General features: G+C 38.1%; 1 protein-coding gene across 1 annotated transcript; it reads left to right on the top strand.

Annotated features, from left to right (window-relative positions):
• The first annotated feature begins 9,172 nt into the window (after positions 1 to 9,172).
• Positions 9,173 to 13,814, top strand: LOC109185330 (phosphatidylinositol 4-phosphate 5-kinase 1-like). Its single transcript, XM_019335303.1, has 8 exons — positions 9,173 to 10,697; positions 10,796 to 10,960; positions 11,157 to 11,322; positions 11,479 to 11,589; positions 11,675 to 11,868; positions 11,956 to 12,086; positions 12,178 to 12,271; positions 12,984 to 13,814. Exons 1-8 carry the CDS (start codon positions 9,493 to 9,495, stop codon positions 13,291 to 13,293), a joined length of 2,376 nt encoding a protein of 791 aa, XP_019190848.1. The 5' UTR covers positions 9,173 to 9,492; the 3' UTR covers positions 13,294 to 13,814.
• Positions 13,815 to 20,040: the final 6,226 nt, after the last annotated feature.

Below are 20,040 nucleotides of genomic sequence, written 5' to 3'. Positions count from 1 at the left end.
TGCCGTTTCCTTCGCAAATCACTCGACGAGCAGGTATAATGGAGAAGGAGGTGATTTGAAATGACTACTTTGCCCTTCTGATTAATTAATTAAAAATAATTTAAATTTTTTCGGTGAAAATTGGCCGGCGATTGCCAAATTTGCTAACAATTGCATAGTTAAAGGACTAAATTGAGAGTTTTGAAAGTCAAGTACTCAAATTACCAACACTCCAATAGTCACAGGACCAAAAGTGTAATTTATTCTAATAAATATTTTATTTCACATACAAGAAAAAAAATCAACCTTAGATTTATATATCAATTTAATTAGGACTAGAATTATGATTCAATTGATTGTATAGAATCACAAAGAGTAAACATATATACAAACTCTAGAGTTATATTACAACTAGAATTACGCATACAATAAGAGTTCTAATATTCTCCTCAAATTCAGGTTGGACTCTTGTCAGGTAAGAGTGTAAACTGCAGAGTAGTAAGAGGCTTGACAAAAATATTTGCCAACTGATTTTTAGTTGGAATAAAATTTACTTGTAAATTATCTATAATCATTTTATCACAAATGAAGTGCTAATCATTATTAATCAATCTCAATATGCTTTATACATGCATAAAAAAAAAGGATTGACACACATATACGTGACATCAATGTTACTACACTACAACTTGAAACAGGCACATAAGGAACACCTAGTTCACGCGATTTACGTGACCTTGCTTCAGCAAGAGCCTTGTACTCCGCTTTGTAGAAGATGTAGCCATTATACGCTACTTCTTACATACTCGAGAGATAAGATTAGAATCTAGAAATATAGCGGAGCCACTCGTAAATTTTTTATCAGAAGGGCATCCAGCCCAATCAAAATCAGAAAATGTATGAATATCAGTATTAAAAGACTTAATCAGAAAATGTATGAAAGTGTAAAGTCCTTTTAACATATCGTAACACTCTCTTAAGCTGAGCCCAATGAGCCATATTCGGAACATGCACGTGCTAACACAACAGATTAACAACAAAAGAGACACCAGAACGAGTTACAATGAGGTATTGCAAAGTAAACTCTTATACTTCGTGAAATATGCAAAGGGCTCATTTGCATCACTAACAATAATAGACACAGGAATATGAATTGCCAACAATTTACAATCAGCCATGTCCACACGTTTCAGAATATCAGTCATATATCACTTATGAGAAAGCAGCAAGCCCCAATTGTCCATACGATTTCAACACCAAGAAAAAAGTCAGGTGCTTCTAAGTCTCGAATTTTGAAAGCAGCAGACAGTTTGACTACGAGTGTGGACACCAAATACGAGTCACTCCCCATGATCAGGATATCATCTACATAAATCAAAAGGTATATTCTCGAAGATCCCTGCGAAAAGATAAAGAGAGAAACATCTGTTTTTTTGCGCTGGGAACTCAACTGATAAAAGAAATGCATGTAGACGAGTAAATCAAGCATGAGGAGCCTACTTAAGACTATACAGTGACCCTGCAAAAAATAAATATGGTCAAAAAATTCTTTATTCGCATAACCAGGGGGTGGTGCATATAAACTGTCTCAGCTAGCGTCTCATTTAGAAACACACTATGAACATTTAGTTGGTGAATGACTAGTAAGAGGTCAAAACCAAGGATAACAGTAATCACAGTGGTCGGTTGGACCACAGGGCTGAACATATCCAAAAAGTTCTGTCCAGCCACTTGGTTGAACTTCTTAGCTATCTACCGTTCTTTGTGACGCTCAATAGAGTCATTAGCCTTCCGTTTAACACCCACTCGCATTGAATAATATTCATCCCTGCACTATAAGGCACAAGTCGCCATGTCTGATTCTGCAACAGTGTATTAAACTCCATGTCCATAGCCTCTCGCTATTCTGGATACCGGACAACCTACGTATAACAACTATGCTCCGTAGGACACACCTCAGCAGATAAAGCAATCGGAACTGCATCCCCAGCCCGAGACATGATCCTCGTCACCATTTAATGAGTCCGAACTGTGGGGCTAGCAAAAGTCCTAGGCACAGAAAGATTCACTACATACGGGGTAGTCAGATTAATCGTAGGAGACACTACCGGAGGTCGCATTTGAGAGACACCCCAGGGTTGTGACAGAGCACTAACATAAGTATGTTCATCAAAGCGAACATGCCTACGGACAAAGAAGTTGTTAGTGTTAAGATTCATACATCAATATCAATATTCCTTGAAAGGCTCAAGATATCCAAGAAAAACACAAAGAGAGGAACTGAAACTCATTTTATGAAGATTGAATGGACGAAGATGAGGATAACACAAACATTCAAAAATCTCAAAAAAGAATAGGACATCGGAGACCTATGTGACACAAAATGAACCCCTTGGCTACCAAGCATGCCTTGTGATGCTCAATAGAGCCATCAACCTTCTATTTGGTGCGAAACACTCATTTGCATCCAACAACATTCATCACTGCACGGTAAGACACAAGTTGCCATGTCTAATTCTGCAACAGTGCATTAAACTCTATGTCTATAGCCTCCCGCCATTCTAGATACAGGACATCTTGCGTAAAACACGTAGGCTCCATAGGACGCACATCCGCAGATAAAGCAATCGGAATTGCACCCCCAGCTTGAGACATGCCCCTCGTTACCATTCCATGAGTCCGAATTGTGGGGCGAGCAGCAGTCCTAGGCACAGGAACATTCACTACAGGCGGGGTAGTCAAATTAACCGTAGGAGACACCGCCGGAGCTCGCAACTAAGAGACAACCCAGGACTGTGACATAGCACTAATAGGATTCTGCAAAATAGGCTTAGTGGCAAAAGAAAAAGTATGTTCATCAAAGCGAACATGCATGCAAACAAAGACGTTGTTAGTGTTAAGATCCATACATCAATACCCCCTAAAGACTTAGGATACCCAAGAAAGACAGAAGGAGATGATCGGAAACTCATTTTATGACGATTGTATTGACGAAGATGAGGATAACACAAATATCCAAAAACTCTCAGAAAAGAATAGGACATCGGAGACTTATGTAACACAAAATGAGGGCTAGAATTGTTTAGAACAGATGTAGGCATTTTATTGATCGAATAAACCGCAGATTCAAAAGCAAAGTCCCAGACACGAGACAGAACAGAAACATGAGCCATAAGAGTAAGATCAATTTCAACTATGTGTCTATGTTTATGCTCAACACGACCATTTTGCTCGTGAGTGTAGGCACATGATTGTTTATGATTAATATCAAGTTTTAGAAACAAATAATGCAACTTCTTGTACTTAGCACCAAGATCAGACTGAATAGATTTAATACGACGACCAAAAGAACGCCCAACCAAGGCACGAAGACAATCAAATATAGAATACAAGTCAGATTTCAAATGCATATGTACCAAGTATATCGTGAATAGTCGATCATTCACAAAAATAACGAAATAACGATAGCCATAAAATGATAAAACAGGAACAGGCCCCAATGGCCCTATACACCTTATAGAACTTATTAGTGAGAGTATTCATGTACTATGTTTGTATGTATAAATCTAGCAAGAAGAAGAAGAATGAAATTAGCTAATAGGAGGCTTATAGGAGGCTTTTTCACTTCTCTCTACGATACTAGTAACATGGGTCATTTTCTGCTTATACAAACATAGTACATGAATACTCTCACTAATAAGTTCTATCAACACCAAATCTAAAACATGACTACAAGGTAAGGGCATCCCCATTTGTTTAATTTAATGAGATTTTAGAATAGTAAAACTTACACTTGGGAATTTTAGACAAATGGGAAGAACTAATTTTCAAGTCATTTTCCTCCTGCAAAGAGAGAAATTTTGCAGAGACATATGGCCCACCACAGCCCACAACCTACTGACACATCACATCATTTTTATTTTATTTCGGCCAGCTTTTTGTTTTGTTTTTGTTTTTTTTTTAGTTTTTAATTTTGAATTTAACCTGTTAAATTTTTGTTTTTATTTTTTAATTATTTATTTTATTTAATTTAATTTTAAGTTATTATTGTTATTAAATTTATATTTATTAATTAAATTAAAATTCTTAATTATCAATAATAATAATATTAAATTTATAATTATTAATAATATTTTTATCAAATTTATAATTATAATTTTAAGAATGATAATAAATAAAGAAATAAAGAAATAATTAAAATAGGGAGATAAAATGGTGGGTCCACAAAAAGTTGTGAAAAACTTAAAACTAATGGGAAGATGAGATTTTGTGATTGAGTGAGATAGTAGATGATGAGGTGGATATTGGGGCCCACAAAAATCTGGGGTAAAATCTTCAACTATTGAGGATGCCTTAAGGGGAAACACACAAATTTCCCCATCTGACATGCACTACACAACGAAGATAAACGACTAGACTGACTAACCGAACAAGACTGTAAAATACGACTCTGAACTCGATGATGTGGATGACCCAAGTGCCCATGTCAAACAGAAGCAGAAGCACGCGTAGAAAGAAACGCAGACGGAGATGAGGAAGACACTAGCAAAGAATATAAGCCACCCGAGCTCTTACCTTGTAGAAGAACCGCTTTGGTGATGATATCCTTCACAACAAAATATGAGAGTGAAATTCAAAGAACACATTATTTTCATACGCAAACTTTTTAATAGACAAAAGAGACACGGATAACTCAAGGACATGAAGAACACAAGACATAGTAAAAATCCTTAAAGGGGTAAAAATTGATGTATGACAAATAGACAAGGCTTTATCATTACTGACACGCAAAGTGTCATGTCATTATTAGTATATTCTTCAGATGTGGTGAGAACAGTAATATCTAGGGTAACATGATCAATAGCATCCGTGTTAGGGAACCAACTTTGAGATGTCATCAATGAAGCACTCGAACCATGATCATCATGAAAAACTAATAAGTTCGCCTGAGCACCAGAACCACCCGAATAACGACGATAACACACCACAAAAGTATGACCATATAAGTCATAGATCTGGCAACAAGGACAACCCCAAGACCATTGCTGACTATCGCGACCACGGCCATGGAACTGACTGCTACCATGCTGATTGCCACTACCACATCCACGTTGTTCACTGCCACCGCCTCGTGAATTCTGGCTACTGCCTGCACGTCGCGTCAAACCACCAGAACGATGAGCCATATTCACGAACGGCTGCGACGACGAACCAGAAGCTCCAATCGGAAATTCGTCTACCAGCCTGAATTCTTGTGCGCCCAGAAAATTCGCTAGTTCCTCTAAGGTCACCGGCGACGCATGAGTGGAGAGAGAGGCGGTCAACAATCGGAACTCCGGTCACAACCCTATATATAGGTTATGCTCGTCCATGGATACAAGACGTCCTGTGAGCACGAGGTCTTCAACAAGCATCCAAGCTCTGCCCAGGTAGTCTGCCACTGATGCGTCACCCTACCGTAACGACTGTAATTGTCCAAGATTATGCAAAGCCCTAGAACGCGAGGAAGAAGACAATGTCATCTCGATAGCTCTCCGCACGACCATGGAGGTTGTCTTACCAACTACCAAGTGCATCACCTCCTCCGAGAGGTAGGAGATGATTATGGAGATCCTGTTGCACCCAGAGAGTATATGCCATATTGACTGCCACATCTGCACCGGATGAAGAAACTTCACTAATTGGAGGACAGGAGGAAGCATCGTTGAAGACAGACACGAAACGGAGCCATCGACGTACCCAACAAGTTCTGACCACATAAAAACATAATGAGCTAAGTCTTTCAAAACAAAAAATTCCGATTTGTGAGCTTAATTCTCACAAAGTAGTGAGCAGTAGACAACGAATTGGATATAATATACGTAGGAACTAGGAATATAGGGCATCTCAGAGACATTCTGCTCAGAAGAGACACCGGTAGAATTGTCATTAACGGCTCTGGAAGAAACCTAACGACTGATACTAGATTAGGACTAAAATTCTGATTCAATTGATTGTACAAAATTACAAAGAGTAAATATATATACAAACTGTAGAGTTATATTTCAACTAGAACTACGCATACAATAAGAGTCCTAATTAATAAATTTGAGGTTTTTTTTTTTTGGTTAATTTGAGACACAAGTAGGCAAAATTTGGTTATTACATATTCTGATATTATTGTTTTTCCATGTGGTTATATGATCTTTGAATTTGGCGGTACGGAATATTTTCTAGTGCCATGTTCCACTCATGGAATAGATTTTGGAGACAACTATTTCATGGAATGAGGGATAGAATAAGAATTTTATTTTATTGTTTAGTTTATTAAATCAAAATATAGAACAATTCAAAATATAGAAAGACACTCTATAGAACATCTGTTGTATATACTATATAGTGAAGTTCGGTTTTGAAAAGCTTGTGTCAAGTTTTTATTGGTTAATACTATTTCTGTTTAATTTTAAAAACAAAAGTATTAGCAGAGCTGTCCATTTGCAAAGATCTAACGAATCAGAAGTATACAAAATGTGGTGATATTTTGTAAATAACTCGATCTAAATTGTTTCTATTGATAAATCTAGTAAACTAAGTCCAAAGATAAATCATAAAATATAAAATTTTAAATAATAAATCATTAAAAAATCAAACCAATAAACTATAAAGTTTAAAACATGAATTTTAAGTACAATTAATTCTTATATTTAGTGCAATTAATGATAACGTTATGTACTATTAACATTGTTGTTTGGTGTTTATTGCTAGGTACACTCTAAAAGCAAATAATAACGGCTAAATTCTAAAGTAAATTTTTAAATCAAATTTTAAAAAAAATCTAAACGAACTCTAAACAAAATTAAATTAAAATTAAAATAAATTGTAAAAAGTAGACAATTTCACTGCACCTAAACATATCATGGTGTTGCTAAGTAGTCCCATTGTGTTATTACTTACACTTAAAGTTTAAGTTAGAGTTCATTCAATTTTTTGTCATAGATTTATCAGAGACTAATGATGTGTACATGAAGGAGATAAGGAAAAGCAATACACAAAGAGGGATTACAATAAACTAATTATATTTTTAACGTGCAAGTTATTTGTATATATATATCTCACCTTATCTAATTAATATGATTTTTTAAAAATAATTTTGTCCCTCATTCTATCAATTTTCTAAAATCTCATCGTCTCAAAATTGTAATTAAATTTAATGCACGTGTTACATGCCCGATAAATTTAGGGAGTATGAGAATTTTAAAAATGGAAGAAACTTAATACAAACAAAATAACATTACAAAGAAATAAAGAAGAAAAAAAAAGGGGGGAAAAACAAAGAAAGAAAGAAAGAAGGGAAAAAACGAAGAAAGAAAGAAGGGAGAAAAGACAGGAAGAAGAAAAGTTGCACCCAATTACCCAAGGAGTAATCGATCTCCTGACCTCGTACACTGTTCATCCAAAATTATAGTTCATCCGTCTATTGCCATTTCTCTAAGGGAGTGTTTGGTTGGATGGAAAATATTTTCTATAGAAGTTGTTTAGTTGGATGGAAAACATTTTCCATTGGAAAATGAATTCTTTGTAAAGGGACGAGGTTTTGTTTTCCACATGGATTGAGAAGAAAAATAACATGAGCGTACCGTTTTACCCTTATGAAAGTTTCTTAATTACATAGGCACCTATTTATTCATTCATCTCTTTAAGGATATATTGGTCTTTATATTCATTATTCCTTATCTTTCTAAACCCAACCAAACAATGTAATCTATATTTCCAGTAATTTCTTTTCCACCAACCAAACAATTGAATCAATTTTCTTGGAATTTATTTTTCATGAAATTTCAATTCCATTTCACTTCAAATATTTTTCAGCGAACCAAACGGGCTATAAGTGAGTAAATGAGACTCTAATTTTCTAGGAAAATGGAAGAATGGAGATAATGGAGATTGAATTAAGGTTTGCAAATTGAATTTAGGAGGGTGTATTCAATTAAGACTTTTATAAGTTTTTAAAGTGATGAATTTTAATTGATTTTTATCTTTTAAATTTTATAAAATTTTTTAAAATTTTATTAACTTTGTACGAGTTTATAAAAATTCGTAAACAAACATTTATAGACTTTTTTAAAAAATCATATTAAAAAGTCTATAAAAGACATTAAAACTCTAAATTGAATAGCCCTCACAAGCATTTCATAACTTCTTTTAATACATTATTTATAATTTTCTTACAAAAACATTTATAATACATAATTAATTTTTATAAATCATAAATAAATTAATGAATTACAAAACAATAATAATAATAATAATAATAATAAATAAATATTGGATGTCATAAAAATAAAGTGTCTTATACATAAAGAAAAATAATCAATTTTCGCTAAATGATATAACCATTTTTTTTTAATTTTAATTTTTGCTAATTGTCTTGTGTGGTTGGTAAGTAGTGAGTCGATTAAATGCTAGGGAGTATTATTAGTTGTCACAGTTTTTACGGTGAACTAAGTTGTTGCGAACAGCAGCAAGAATTTGTTGTTGTTCGCGATAAAATTTTTTTGTAATGAACATTAATAAATTTTATTTTAGTTGTTCATCGTGATAATTTTTTGTTATGATTTTTTTTTTATAAATATGTATGAAAATAAAGAGATAAAAAAAATATGAGTATTTATGAAAGTTTTGAAACGTCAGTAAAATTTGATAAGAATTGATGAAAAGTTTACCTATTGAGAAAAAAAGTTTGTAGAGAATGCTAAAAAAGTTTGGGATTGGAAGGTTGAATTAGAAGAAAAAGTCTACAAAAATCATATTCTGAGTCTCTAAAAGTTAACAAGCATTTGAATACCAGTAGACTTTTAAAGACTATAAAAGGTGAATACTTTTAAACACTTTTTAAAAGTCTAAATCGAATATCACCAAACTTTTTAGGGTCGTTAAAAGTCTTAATTACTTTATAAAAATCTTGATTGAATACACCTCCTTAGTAAATAAGTTTTATATTTTTCACTTTTCTACTTCTCCGATTTCCTTTTAAAAAAAAAAAAAAAATTCACTTTACTAAACAACCCTTACACTTATCATTTCTCTAAATATTTGGGCAGAAAATGTAATTAATGCAAACTTTAAGTCCTTGGCACTCAAACTTATTCGACATCACCCCGCCCCATCAATCCATCGTCCATTTTATTTATGCTTTTTTCAATTTCTTTTGTTTGTATTCTGTATTTCTCTCTCTTCTCTCTCTCTATCTCTCTCTTTTGTGTCATTCCTCCTATTTGTACTGTGATTGTCACGGAACCTTATCTCACTCTATATATAGTATATGTACACATTTGTTTGTGTTTTTTGTTTGGGAGAGGAACAGTTAGACGAATATTTCAAGAAAGAAGAAGGAAAAAGCTGCCGGAAATGCTACTGGAGCTGAAACAGGGTTTTGTGAGGCTCCGTTTCCGGAGATAATTGAGAGATTCTGCCCACAATTTCCGCCGCCGTAGACCTTCACTACAACAACCCTTGTCTCCGCCGCCGTAGCGAATGCCTCAGGGTTTGATGTTAATGGAGGGCGAACTGAAAAAGGAAAACTCGGAAGAGAAAGAGACGGAAGAAGAAGGGAAGGTGTTTGAAGTAACGACGACGACGCCGAGGTCTGTTATAATCATCCCCAGGATCAAATCTCACGCCACCGCTCGTAGAGTCACTCCCACCACTGCCGGCGCGGTCGAAAAGCGCCTCTCCAACGGCGATCTGTACACTGGGGACTTCTCCGGCAACGTGCCTCACGGATCCGGGAAGTACTTGTGGGCTGATGGGTGCATGTACGAAGGGGAATGGAAGAGAGGGAAAGCATCTGGGAAAGGGAAGTTCTCCTGGCCGTCTGGGGCCACCTTCGAGGGAGAATTCAAGTCGGGTCGGATGGACGGGAAGGGCACATTCATCGGGTCGGATGGGGATATGTACAAGGGGTCGTGGCTGGCGGATCGGAAACACGGGTATGGACAAAAGCGGTATTGCAATGGGGACTATTATGAGGGGCATTGGAAGAGGAACCTGCAAGATGGGCAAGGGAGGTATGTGTGGCAGAACGGGAATGAATATGCTGGGGAGTGGAAGAATGGGGTTATTCACGGAAGGGGCATTTTGATTTGGGCCAATGGGAATCGATACGATGGGAGTTGGGACAATGGGGTTCCCAAAGGCCATGGGGTTTTCACTTGGCCGGATGGGAGTTGCTACATAGGCTGCTGGTGTAAAGATGACACAAACCCTCATCACACTCAAGTCTTGAATGGCACTTTTTACCCTGCACGAAATAGTAGAACAAGTTCTTGCAATATTAAAAACGATTTTCACAAGTTTAGTTTTAAAGATGAGGGCTTTGAGGCCATATTTGGGCATAAGTTAGCTGCTCCATTAATGGGGAATGAGAATTGTGGAGTGGTAGTGAATGGTGGGAAGACGAGATCCTCCATGGACGGAGGAAGGAGGAGCTTGACAGAGAGAAATTTGCCCAGGATTTGCATCTGGGAATCTGATGGCGAGGCCGGGGATATTACTTGTGACATTATTGACACCGTAGAGGCCTCTATGTTTTACCGGGATAGGTTTGAGTTTGACCGGGATGGGATCAAGCAGTTTAGGAGAAATCCTTGTTTTAATGGGGAAGCAAAGAAGCCAGGGCAAACAATATCAAAGGGGCATAAGAACTACGAGTTGATGCTCAATCTCCAGTTGGGCATTAGGTAAGTTTTACAGGTTGAATTGTTCCTGATGGTTCTTATCTTAAGCCTTTTCTGGCTATTTCATTACTTAGAGCAAGCTTGGTGGTAAATTTGTGTAGGTTTTCTGTTGGAAAGCATGCTTTGGTATTGAGAGACCTTAAACACAGTGATTTTGATCCAAAGGAGAAGTTCTGGACTAGGTTTCCACCAGAAGGGTCTAAAATTACACCCCCGCACCAATCTGTAGACTTCCGGTGGAAGGATTATTGTCCAATAGTGTTTAGGTATTGATCTTATTGTGATTTTGATTGATCTTTTTCATGGAGGCAGATTAAATTTTGCTGAATTCTCTATCATCATGATTATTTGTTCATTCACACCATTGTAGTTTTTTGATAATAAATTGATGCCATAATTCAATTTGGTTGTCAACCAATGAAGATTCTATATGGTAATTGCCTGCCTGTTGGGTATGTGTAGGTGTTTGCGGGAGCTATTCCAAGTAGATCCTGCAGATTACATGATGGCTGTCTGTGGAGATGATGCCCTGAGAGAGCTTTCATCTCCGGGGAAGAGTGGAAGCAGTTTTTATTTGACTCAGGATGATAGATTTATGATCAAAACTGTGAAAAAATCTGAAGTCAAGGTTAGTTGCCTGCCATTTATTCTGGATGAATTTCAAAGATGATGACATGGGTAAAATGTTTGCTGCATTCTTGTTCTGAACATACTTTTTTTGATGTAAACTTTCTAAGTTACTGCAGTTAATGGGACACTGAAATTGTGTGATATATTGCTTCAGGTGCTTATTAAGATGCTTCCAAGTTATTATAAGCACGTTTGTCGGTATGAAAATTCCCTTGTAACAAAATTCTATGGCGTCCATTGTGTGAAACCAGTAGGTGGCGTGAAGGTATGTGGTCAGTACTAAGAATTGAATGCTTTCTGTATGCTGCCAATGCTTTTATGTCTAATTTATCTTATCTAATTTGTTATAGACGCGGTTTATTGTGATGGGTAATTTGTTCTGCTCGGAATACCGAATACACAGGCGGTTTGACCTTAAAGGTTCCTCTCATGGCCGCACAACAGATAAGCCCGAGGAAGAAATTGATGAAACCACTACTCTTAAAGATCTTGACCTTAATTTTGTTTTTCGCCTCCAGCGGAACTGGTACCTAGAACTAATAAAGTTAGTATGAGGCTTCCACCTTTTTTCAGTTAACAGTCTTTATGTAAGCTTTTCCACATTTTCCTAATATGCTGGTTCATCTTACAGACAAATTGATCTGGATTGTGAGTTTTTGGAATCAGAGAGAATTATGGATTATAGTCTCCTGGTTGGTCTCCACTTCCGTGATGACAATACTGGTGACAAAATGGGTTTGTCACCATTCCTCTTGCGAACAGGTTAATATTCTCAGTTGTCACAGTTAGTTGTAAGTAGCACGTATAATCTTGTGGTGCACAAATGGACTAAGTGCTTGCGTTTGCTTTTTAGGAAAGAGTGATTCTTTTCAAAATGAAAAGTTTATGCGTGGCTATCGGTTCCTTGAAGCAGAGCTACAAGACATGGATCGAATTTTAGCTGGCCGGTATGTTGCCCTTGATATTCAGCTTATTTTTTTCTATTTGGCCGGTATCCCATATCCATCAATCCATGTCTAGTTGTCAATATGTCAAAGAAGGTGGAATAAGTTGCTTATAGATTATGTAACTGAAAGTTTAACAATTTTGTACTTATTGGATGTCGACTGTAGTTAAGTCCAATTATTATTATTATTATTATTGGAATATAGTTAAGTCCAATTATTTGAAAGGTGGCATATGGCCACAATTATTAATTTTCTTGTCTTTTATATTAAAAATCCTGAAATGTATTATTGATTGAGCCTTGTTATTCTTCATGGTCTGTTGGTTTAGTTATTTATTTCCGTTGAATTTGAGCCAGATAGTAGGAATAATTGGTGGCTTGGTTTATTATTTCAATATTCTCAAGGTTGTGTGTTAGACTATGGTTGGAAGTGGGGTGGTTCTTGCACATGTCTTAATAATATTGACTTGACGGAAACTTGTTTTTTGGTCATTGCTTAACATGTTCCAATTATTGAGTTGCGGAGAGTTGATTTTCTTCCAAATATGTATACATGTAATACACACACTCACATGCATACATACATATATGTGTGTGGTTGTGTTTTTCTGGGCGTACTAACTTGTTATCACTAGCTGAAGTCTATATGTTAAATCTAACATATGGTTTGAGTTTAATTTTCTGACGTTGAATCCTGTGTGTATCTTTATCAGGAAACCGTTGATCCATTTAGGCGCTAACATGCCTGCGAGAGCAGAGCGAGTGGTTCGACGGAGTGATTTTGATCAGTACATCCCTGGTCGGTTTGGTCATTTGGCCGCTTCCCGAGGCATTGAAACCTATGAAGTTGTCCTTTACTTTGGGATCATCGACATTCTTCAAGACTACGATATTAGCAAGAAACTTGAGCATGTTTACAAGTCCTTGCAAGCTGATCCCGCCTCAATCTCAGCTGTTGACCCGAAGCTGTATTCAAGGAGGTTCCGGGATTTCATAGGGAGGATCTTCGTCGAAGACAGGTGACCGTGAAGACTGAAGAGAACAAGTGAAGCTGAATGGACTTAACCATGGAGATCATGAATCCATTCCAGAATCCATGCTAGAACCCCACAATGCTTGGTGGAGCTTCTGCTCAGATGATTTGGCAAAGATAAGGGTTCACTTGTGGCTGAATTTTGTCAATTAGCCACAGTTGGGGAAGACTAGATACCTGTAAATTCCATGGAGAAGAGGGTAAGGAAGATTGGTTTTTTTATTCTTCCCTGTTATGGAGTAAAATTTTTTGTTGACTGAAGATTTGAAAAAATAGGCATGGTGGGAAGAAAAGCAAGTGATTCCCAAAAAGAAAATTTAGGAAAGAAAGGATTGGGGGTGGTGGGGGTGGGTGGGGGCATAAATAATGCTATTATTGTACAGCATATAGGTAGGTTTGTTGAATAGATTGAGGTGTTTTTTCATTGTATTCTTGTTTCTTTTTGTGAGAAGTTATGAAAAGTGCTTATATTTTAGTGAATGGATCCATCTCTCCACCAAGGGGTCATTCATTCACTTTGCCTTTTTATTTTTGGGGTGGGGGTGGGGTGAGAGCTTTGAGTTCATGAAAAGGAGAGAAAGCAGAGAGATAAAGATATGCTGGACCTCTCATTTCTTGTTCTCTTCCTCACTTTGTTTACTTCTTTCTCTCTCTCTCTTTTACTGTGAAGGGGTCTAATGTTTTCTATGATTTCTTTGGGGGAAAAAAATAATAATAATGAGAGTTTGGTTACAGGTTTTATTCTTTTGACGAGGAGTCAGTCAGGGAGAGCTCCTTTAAAGAATGGCAGACCATTTTGACTTCAATTTGGTCCCCTCCCCTAGCATCCTAAGCACCCTATCTCATTATAGTGTTAGTGTTAAAATAACTTCAAAAAAGTCTTCGACAAAAAACTTTGAGAAAGTCTTGTGTGGTTCTTACAAAAATAAATAAATAAATAAATAAATAAAAAATTCTTTTTTTATACCTTATGCTATAAATGTTGTACTACATAATTTTTTTTAGACAAAAGTGTATTTGTTGTTATAATTTCTGTTATCTTTTCACATTATTATTATCATGCACATGAATACACTATTTTTTTCTTACAATCTTCAATGGTAAGTTTGATTTTATTTAGATTTTAATTAAATGTTACCATAGTTATATTTAGTAATATATCATTTCTATAATTCTTACTTCATTAATATTAAAATGAATTTCACAATTATATATATATATATATATATATATATATATATATATATATATATATATATATATATATATATATATATATATATATATACCATCCCAATCTGGTGAGATAGATTTGAAAGACAAGGATGAAAGAGTAATTGTATTTTGATTTTTAATTTTGATTATATTAAAATAGAATCTTTACCAGAATAGTAGAGGCTATCAATGGTAATAATTAATTATATTTTGTACATTTGTAATTTTAAATTATGAGGAATTTTACGGTGGTGTGTACGTGGGTGTGGAATGCTGTGTGCGTTTTATTGGACCAGGAGTTGTTCACCATGGTGTGTTGGATTTTTTGTTTTTTGGTTTTTTTTTTTTCAAAAATTATGCGTTTTGATGTGTGTGCTTCTTGTTACGGGCGTGTGCGTAACGTATCCAAAAGAAAATAACTATACGAATATAATTTGTGTTTCGGCGTTTGAATTTCAAGTAGATAATCAGTGCATAGTAGCTATAGTATTGTGCTTGTTGTTGTTGTTGTTTTTTTTTTTTTTTTTTTTTTTAAATGTGGGGAATTTTACGGTGGTGTGGGCATGTGTGTGGAATGGCGTGTGGGTTTTTCTAGACCAGGAGCTGTTCACCATGGCGTGCTTGTTATTTCCCCAATATTATGAGTTTTGGTGTGTGCGCTACTTGTTACGGGCGTGTCATATCCAGAAAGACAAAAGCATGCCATCAGATAACGGAACGGTCTCTATACCTAGAAAAAACGAGGGCACACCCATATCACGAACTTTAAACTCAAGAGCCAATTTGTCAATAAGAGTAGGCACATGAGCCGAATCAGAACCCATAACCAAAATATCATCCACATAAACCAGAAAATATAGACAAGTATTGCCATGTGAATATATAAATAAAGAGACATCCGTCTTGGAAGGTGAGAAACCAACAGGAACTAGAAAATCATGCAAACGAGTGAACCAAGCACGGGGAGCTTGCTGAAGCCCATATAAGGAACGTTGAACGAGACAAACGTGCCCGGACATCGTTTTGTCTTCATAGCCAGGGGGCTGGCGCATATAAACCGTCTCAGCGAGATTGCCATTTAAGAAAGCATTGTGTATGTCCAACTTTCGAATAGTCCATCCACTAGAAATATCTAAGGATAAAAGAAGACGTACCGTAGTCGGTTTAACCATGGGACTAGAGGTCTCAAAGAAATCCTCATCAGCAACCTGATTGAATCCCTTGGCAACCAAACGAGCCTTGTAACACTCAATCGAACCATCAGCTTTCCTCTTGGTTCTAAACACCCACTAACAGCCAACCACATTCGTACCTGATTTAAAAGGAACAAGCAGCCATGTATTGTTGTGCACCAAGGCATTAAATTCCAAATCCATTGCATCCCGCCATTCGGGAAATTTGACCGCTTGAGTAAAACATGTAGGCTCAGTAGTGACGTCAGTAGATAGAGCAACATGGTCATGCGGTCCCAAGCTCCGCGTATTCATCGTATGAGACCGAACGGGCGATGGCGCAGGACGGGGTCGGCCCCTCGGCCGAGCAGGTGGCTGGTCTGTGACTGTCCGCTCAGACTCGGTCACGGACGGCTCGGCAGAAACGGGCTGTTGACGGTGTGGCTCGGGTCTGGTTATGGGCACGACAGGAGGATCAAAGGCCGAGACAGCACTCGGCTCACCAGGAGGCACAACCGGCGCAACACCCCATGGCTCCGGGCGTGATGCGGGTACTTGTGAATCAACAGAAGCAACAAAAGGAAAGACAGTCTCATCGAATCGCACATGGCGACAGATAAAAACCTTGTTAGTGTTAGTGTCTAAACAACGATAGCCACGAAAAGACGGAGGATATCCAAGAAAAACACAAGGAGACGACCGAAACTGTAGTTTGTTGCGATTATATGGTCGCAGATTAGGAAAACACAGACACCCAAAAACCCGTAAGTATGAGTAAGAGGGCGGAGACCGATGCAAGAGGTAGTGAGGAGACTTATCAGACAAGACACGAGTGGGCATTTTATTGATAAGATACACAACAGTTTCAAAGGAATAATCCCAGAAACGAGACAGAACAGAGGATTGGGCCATTAGCGTCAGTCCCGTTTCGACAACATGGCGATGCTTGCGTTCTACTCTGCCGTTTTGTTCATGGGTATACGCATAGGACTGCCTGTGACGAATACCCAATGACGAGAGAGTCGAACCAAGCTTTTTATATTCTCCCCCTAAATCAGACTGAAAAGACAGAATTTTACGAGAGAAGGAACGTTCAACAAGTGACCGAAACTTATCAAATATCGCATATAAATCAGACTTAGCTCGCATAGGATAATACCACACGTAACGAGTGTAATCATCCACAAATAATACAAAATATTTAAAGTCATTTGCAGAAAGTATTGGCGCAGGGCCCTAAATATCTGAATATATTAATTCTAAAGGATGCGAACTAGTACATTCAACACACGATAAAGGAAAACGAGACGACTTGCCTAATTGACATGAGGAACAAATATTGGGCAGATCACTGGAATTAAACGAACTAAGACTAGAAGATGCTAAAACTTGACGCAGGACCCGAGAGTGTGGATGCCCAAGCCGCATATGCCAAACGAAAGAGGATCGTGTAGCAACGAAAGCAGCGGGAGCAGGACGCGAGGCAGGCCAGACATATAAACCCCCGGATGCATGCCCCTTAAAAAGAGTGTTCCTAGTTTGAATGTCCTTCACAAAGAAACACGAAGGATGAAACTCAAAAAAGACATTATTTTCTTTAGCAAAACGCTGAACAGATAATAACGAAGAAGATAAACTAGGAACATGCAAAACATCAGACATACGAAACGACCTAGAATTAGTAGCTACCGAAGTAGAACCAACAGTAATAATAGGCAAACATGTACCATTGCTGACCCGAAGTGTCTCCGGACCATCATATGTAGTAGAGGACGTCAATAAAGTGGGATCAGGAGTAGCATGATTTGTGGCACCAGTGTCGGGGAACCACTGATGAGAGTCGTCCATAGGACCATCAACACCAGAAACAACAACATTTGCTTGAGGATCTGGATCAGGAGTGAAACGATGCCAACATGCCGTAGCTATATGCCATTGCTTGTTGCAAATCTGACACCGAGGGCCTGAGTTGAACTGCCCCCGGCCACGACCACCGCGCCTCCCTGCCGCAACTGCCACCACCTCGATTTTGCGGACTGCCATCGCGGCCGCCGTGACCCCCACAGCTTACGACCAAGGCCGCCGGTGCGCCGAGAGCCGCGCCGTCATCCGAGCAGATCCACTCCTGCGAAACAAGAAAATCTGCAACCTCCGGGAGGGGAACGGGAGCACCACGGGCTAGGGTTGCCACCAACGGTCGGAACTCCGGGCGCAAACCACGAAACACGTACAGATTCTGATCGTCCAACTCAACGTGACGACCGGCGAGAGCCAGTTCATCAATCAACATCTGAGCGCAACCAAGGTAATCAGATATGGAGGAGTCATCTTGGCGGAGCACTTGTAGTTCGCCGAGCAGCCGGAGAGCGCGAGAGCGAGTGGACGATCCTAGGGTTTGTTCGATCACCTGCCAAAGCTGTCGAGAAGTACCCTTGCCGACGGCGAAACGAAGGGTCTCCTCGGACAAGGAAGAGATGAGCATGGAGAGGATGGCTTTGTCTTGCCGACGCCATGCAAGCTGCCGTGATGGGAGATCGGAAGCCACCGCCAGAGCGCTGTCCGCGGTTGACGCCAGTGCCGGTGACTCTGTCGGAAAGGGCGTAGTACCATCAACAAACCCTAGAAGCCCTTGGCCTTCAAGAAACGGAAGCATTTAAGTCCGCCAGAACAGATAGTTCCGGGAGGTCAACTTTAAGGAAACGAAGTGGTGAGCCGATGAAAGGCTACCACTCGCAGGCACTGAAGGAATCTCGGTAACGGTCCATTCAGAGGAACCAAGAACAGAGCCTCATTAACACCGACGTTTTCCATGGGAGAAAACCTAGCTGATACCAGATGAGAATATATTTTCTGTGTATTGATCAAGAGCAGCGGATACAAAGTATATAAAGACATGAAATAGAGATCTAATCTAATACTACTAATATAATAGAGATCTAGTCTAATACTACTAGTAGATTCCTAATAATATTGAGCATATATTTTTGCGCATATGAAATACTAGTTTTTTATACACGCACAAAATGTAATATATTTTAACTGAAAAGTATCACTGTCTCACAATGAGAAAGTCTCACACAAAACTTATTTAAAAACTTTTGGACTTCCGTTTGTTTTTTGATTGGGTAGTTTTATAGTAACATTTGAAATATGGAAAATAATGATTTTACTCCTTTAATTGGCAAATTATTGTGTGGACCGTGGTTCACACAGTTGTGTGGATCACGGTCTAAAATAACCTTGCTGAATGTTATGAGTTAGAGCAATGTACATTATGAGTTAGAATGATATACATTAGATGTTAGAATAATGTACATTAACATGCATTTGAAACAACAACAAGCGGGAAACCCTACTACCCTAGGTATGAGGAATCCAGTGGACAAAAGAAATGTGAGGGAGGGGCTTTATCCGCTGGGGCATTGTTCAAGATGTAGTCATCAGAGTTCAGACATGGAACGGATACAACATTAATTCCAGCTTCAAGTATAGTTGTGTTCCATTTCTAAAGATATATATGATTGGAAAGAGGGGGAACCCCAACAAAACATCTACACAAACATAACAATTCTCCGGGCCTTAGGGATGCTCATGAAGTCATCATAAACAATCTTACGAACACTTCTCCGGTCCGGGCCTTAAGGATGCTTATGAAGTCATCATAACCAATTTGGCGAACACTCTCTCCAATGGAAGATCATCATAAACAATCTGACGAACACCCTCTCCAATAGAAGATCGAAGGTCATCAAACCGCTCTCACTTGATAGGGCTGAGTAACCCAGACTTCCTCACAATCTGGTTATTAGCGTTCAGAAAATTATAATGTACATTATGTATTAGAATAATGTACGTTATGAGTTAGAATAATGAAACTTCTAGGGTAAGATAATGTACATTATGTATTAAAATAATATACATTATGAGATATAAAAATATATATATTGTAGCGGGTTGGATGAACAAAGAAGAAAGAATTGGTTTGGCCGATGAATAATAACTAGGACAGATAATCAGTCAACTAGCGGAGGACATATAACAGATTCCCGAGTAAACAGACCCCAAGTCTTCAGTAATGAGGATATTTCATGAAATTATTTCATTTTGATTTGGAATAGAAAAGTTGTCAGAGTAAATACTTAGTTTGGATTTCAGATGAATATTCAAAGTCTGATCTCCTCTGACAAGCAGACGATTCTAGGGGAGATCCGTTGGCCTAGTTCGTTGATCAACGAATCAGAGTGACGGATCATGGAGTGATCCGTCACTCCAATCCGCGAGGGCGAGGCTTCTCAAGGCCCGCCACCAAGCCCCACCAAGTCAAGTTGAGGAGAGGTCGGGCCCTTGAGG

The sequence above is a fragment of the Ipomoea nil genome, unplaced genomic scaffold (genome assembly GCF_001879475.1).
Source record: "Ipomoea nil cultivar Tokyo-kokei standard unplaced genomic scaffold, Asagao_1.1 scaffold1317, whole genome shotgun sequence".
NCBI classification, from domain to species: Eukaryota; Viridiplantae; Streptophyta; class Magnoliopsida; order Solanales; family Convolvulaceae; genus Ipomoea; species Ipomoea nil.
This window is presented reverse-complemented; position numbering and strand designations above follow the sequence as displayed.